The 3,304-nt window shown below is 64.3% G+C and overlaps 1 protein-coding gene across 1 annotated transcript; it reads left to right on the forward strand.

Annotated features, from left to right (window-relative positions):
* Positions 1-1,428: 1,428 nt before the first annotated feature.
* Positions 1,429-2,849, forward strand: Nog (noggin). Its single transcript, XM_090351740.1, has one exon. The coding sequence runs from the start codon at positions 1,429-1,431 to the stop codon at positions 2,125-2,127; it is 699 nt and encodes a 232-aa protein (XP_090207866.1). The 3' UTR covers positions 2,128-2,849.
* The last annotated feature ends 455 nt before the right edge of the window (positions 2,850-3,304 follow it).

Below are 3,304 nucleotides of genomic sequence, written 5' to 3' on the forward strand. Positions count from 1 at the left end.
TCCAGCCCAGTCCGGGAGAGAGGAAGGCGACGAGCACCCGGGGAAAAACACTCTGTGCACATGGAGACATTTCTTGCTCTGACACACTGACTCCCCGCCACCTCCCCACCGCTCCCGGTCTCCGTGCAAAAGCACTCCGCCAGTGAGAACCACACACACAAACACACACACACGCACCCCCCCACCCCGAGCAGCACCCTCCCCCCGCCCCCGACACACCGGCCCTGCAACCCTCCAGCCTGGCTCCAGTGCCGCCCAGAGCTTTCCCCCGGACCGGCCCTGGCGGGGCGCCTGGAGCCCCAGTTGCATTGCTCCAGGAGAAAGGAGGGGGGCGGTGCATTTTGCCGGAGGAGAAGAAGGGGGGTGGGGGGAGAGAAAATTGCGCGGAGACCTGCCAAGCGCCACCGCCGCCGCCACCGCCGCCGCCGCCGCCGCCACCGCCGCCACCGCCGCCGCCGCCGCCGCCTGTGAGCTCCGGCGGGCAGCCGGACTGTCGGCTTCCCGGGGCATCTGGATCCGGCGGGGCGCTGCTCTGGGAGCTGCCGAAGCCACCACGGTCGCCGCCTCCCGGGCGAGTGCAAGCGGCTTAACCCCGGAGCCTGTGCCGCCCGGGCTCCTCGGGGGTGGAGAAGTGGGGGGTGGGGTTGTTGTTGGGGGGGAAGGAGGGGGAGGGGGCGACGCGGAGAGAGTCAGTGGTTTCCATGGTGATGGAGCTGAAAGTGCAGGAAATTTAAAGGCTTGGACCCTGCGAGACAGACAAACCGGTGCCAACGTGCGCGGACGCCGCCGCCGCCGCCGCCGCCGCCGCCACCGCCGCCACCGCCGCCGCCGCCGCCGCTGGAGTCCGCCGGGCAGAGCCGGCCGCGCTTCCCCGGAGCAGGCGGAGGAAACGCGCCCCGGGATCCGACCGGCCGGGCGAGCGCCGCGCACCGCGGCAGGACGACGACGAGCGGCGACAGGAGGAGGAGAAGGAGGAGGAGGAGACGGAGGAGGAGGAGGGGAGAGCCGCTCGTCCACGCGCCCTGAGCCGCAGCCGACCCGGGAAGGCAGCGAGCGAGAAGCCGGCGCGGCCCCCCCCTCCCCCGTGCCCCGCGGTCGCCCTGGAGTCCTTGCGGATGCCCCGCCGCCGCGGCTGCCTTCCCGAATAGAGAGAGGAGAGAGAGCCGAGCGAGAGCGAGCGAGCCAGCCCAGCCAGCCAGAGAGGAGAGGGGAGCGGCGGCGGCCAGCTCGCGCGCCCGCCGTTCCGCCCCGGTGGGAGCCGGCGCTGCGCGTTACCGCTCCGCCCGCGGCTCATGCAGCAGCCGGCCCTGCGCCCGCCCAGCCTCGGGTGAGCCGAGCCGCCTCCGGGGAGGCGCCGCGGGGCTCGGCGTGCTCTCCTCCTCCGGGGACGCGGGACGACGCAGCGGTCCCGGGCGCGCGCCGGAGGCAATGGAGCGCTGCCCCAGCCTGGGGGTCACCCTCTACGCCCTGGTGGTGGTCCTGGGGCTGCGGGCGGCACCGGCCGGCGGCCAGCACTATCTGCACATCCGTCCGGCCCCCAGCGACAACCTGCCCCTGGTGGACCTCATCGAACACCCGGACCCTATCTTCGACCCCAAGGAGAAGGATCTGAACGAGACGCTGCTGCGCTCGCTGCTCGGGGGTCACTACGACCCGGGTTTCATGGCCACCTCGCCCCCCGAGGACCGGCCCGGCGGGGGCGGGGGATTGGCCGGGGGCGCCGAGGACCTGGCGGAGCTGGACCAGCTGCTGCGGCAGCGGCCGTCGGGGGCCATGCCGAGCGAGATCAAAGGGCTGGAGTTCTCCGAGGGCTTGGCCCAGGGCAAAAAGCAGCGGCTGAGCAAGAAGCTGCGGAGGAAGTTACAGATGTGGCTGTGGTCGCAGACCTTCTGCCCGGTGCTGTACGCGTGGAACGACCTGGGCAGCCGCTTCTGGCCGCGCTACGTGAAGGTGGGCAGCTGCTTCAGCAAGCGCTCGTGCTCGGTGCCCGAGGGCATGGTGTGCAAGCCGTCCAAGTCCGTGCACCTCACCGTGCTGCGGTGGCGCTGTCAGCGGCGCGGGGGGCAGCGCTGCGGCTGGATTCCCATCCAGTACCCCATCATTTCCGAGTGCAAGTGCTCGTGCTAGGACTCTGGGTTTGGGGGGCCCCCCTGCCCGCCGCCCGGACACTTGATGGATCCCCACCGACGCCCCCCGCCCCTCCCCGCCCCACACACCGCCTTCCAACCCGTTCTGCCACCCTCTAGCGAGGGTTTTTCAATGAACTTTTTTTTTTTTAATGGCTACAGAGACCTAGCTTTCTGGTTCATGTTATGCACTGTTTAACGTGTAGGAATGTATATGTGTGTGTATATATATATACGGTCCCGGTTTTAATTTACTTATTAAAAGGTCAGTATTATACGTTAAAAAGTTACCGGCTTCTACTGTATTTTTAAAAAAAATTAAGCGAAAGGACAAAAAAAAAGAACAGAGAGACTTATTCTGGTTTGTTGCTAATAATGTTAACCTGCTATTTATATTCCAATGCCCTTCGCATGGCGAAGCAGGGGGGGAAAAGTTATTTTTTTTCCTTAAAGTACAAAGAGAAAGGTGGGGCGGGTGGGGAGAGAACTTTTGTAGAAGGACTTTTTAAAAGCTATTTTCCATTCTTCGGAAAGTGTTTTGATTTTTTCCTTGGACCTCGAAGAAGCTATAGAGTTCAATGTTATTTTACAGTTATTGTAAATATAGAGAACAAATGGAATGACTAATCATTGTAAATTAAGAGTATCTGCTATTTATTCTTTATAATATCCCGTGTAGTAAATGAGAAAGAAGTGCAGAGCAGGATTAAAGAAAAACCACTAAAACCCACTGCGCTCCACACCGCGAGTCTCTGTGTTGGTGATTGATGGGGGGGCGCGGGAGGGGGCGGGTTGGGGATGCCGCCGTGCGCACCGCGCCTATTGGGGGACCGTCCCCCCAGATTCCCTTACGGGGGGGTGGGTTTTCTTTGGGGGGAGTGTAAGTCTCAAACCCCTCTTTTAAGTCTCACGTGGCCTCCGCCCTGTCTCCCAGCTTCCCCCTCCCCACCCGCGCACACACCCTCCATATCACCGAAGCCAGGGCCCGTAGTGACCTCGACACCCAGCCGGCCCCCCGGAGCTGACCCCAGGCTGGGCTGAGGGGCGGAGGGCGGGGGGGAGAGGGTGGGCGGCCGCTTTGTCCTGCCTGACAGGCCTTTCACAATGGGGACACGTGTCTTTCACACCTACCCTGGGGGCGGAGTGCCGCTGAAACTTGACCCCTGAGGAATGGGGGG

The sequence above is a fragment of the Megascapheus bottae genome, chromosome 17, assembly GCF_031878675.1.
Source record: "Megascapheus bottae isolate mThoBot1 chromosome 17, mThoBot2.hap1, whole genome shotgun sequence".
NCBI lineage: Eukaryota > Metazoa > Chordata > Mammalia > Rodentia > Geomyidae > Megascapheus > Megascapheus bottae.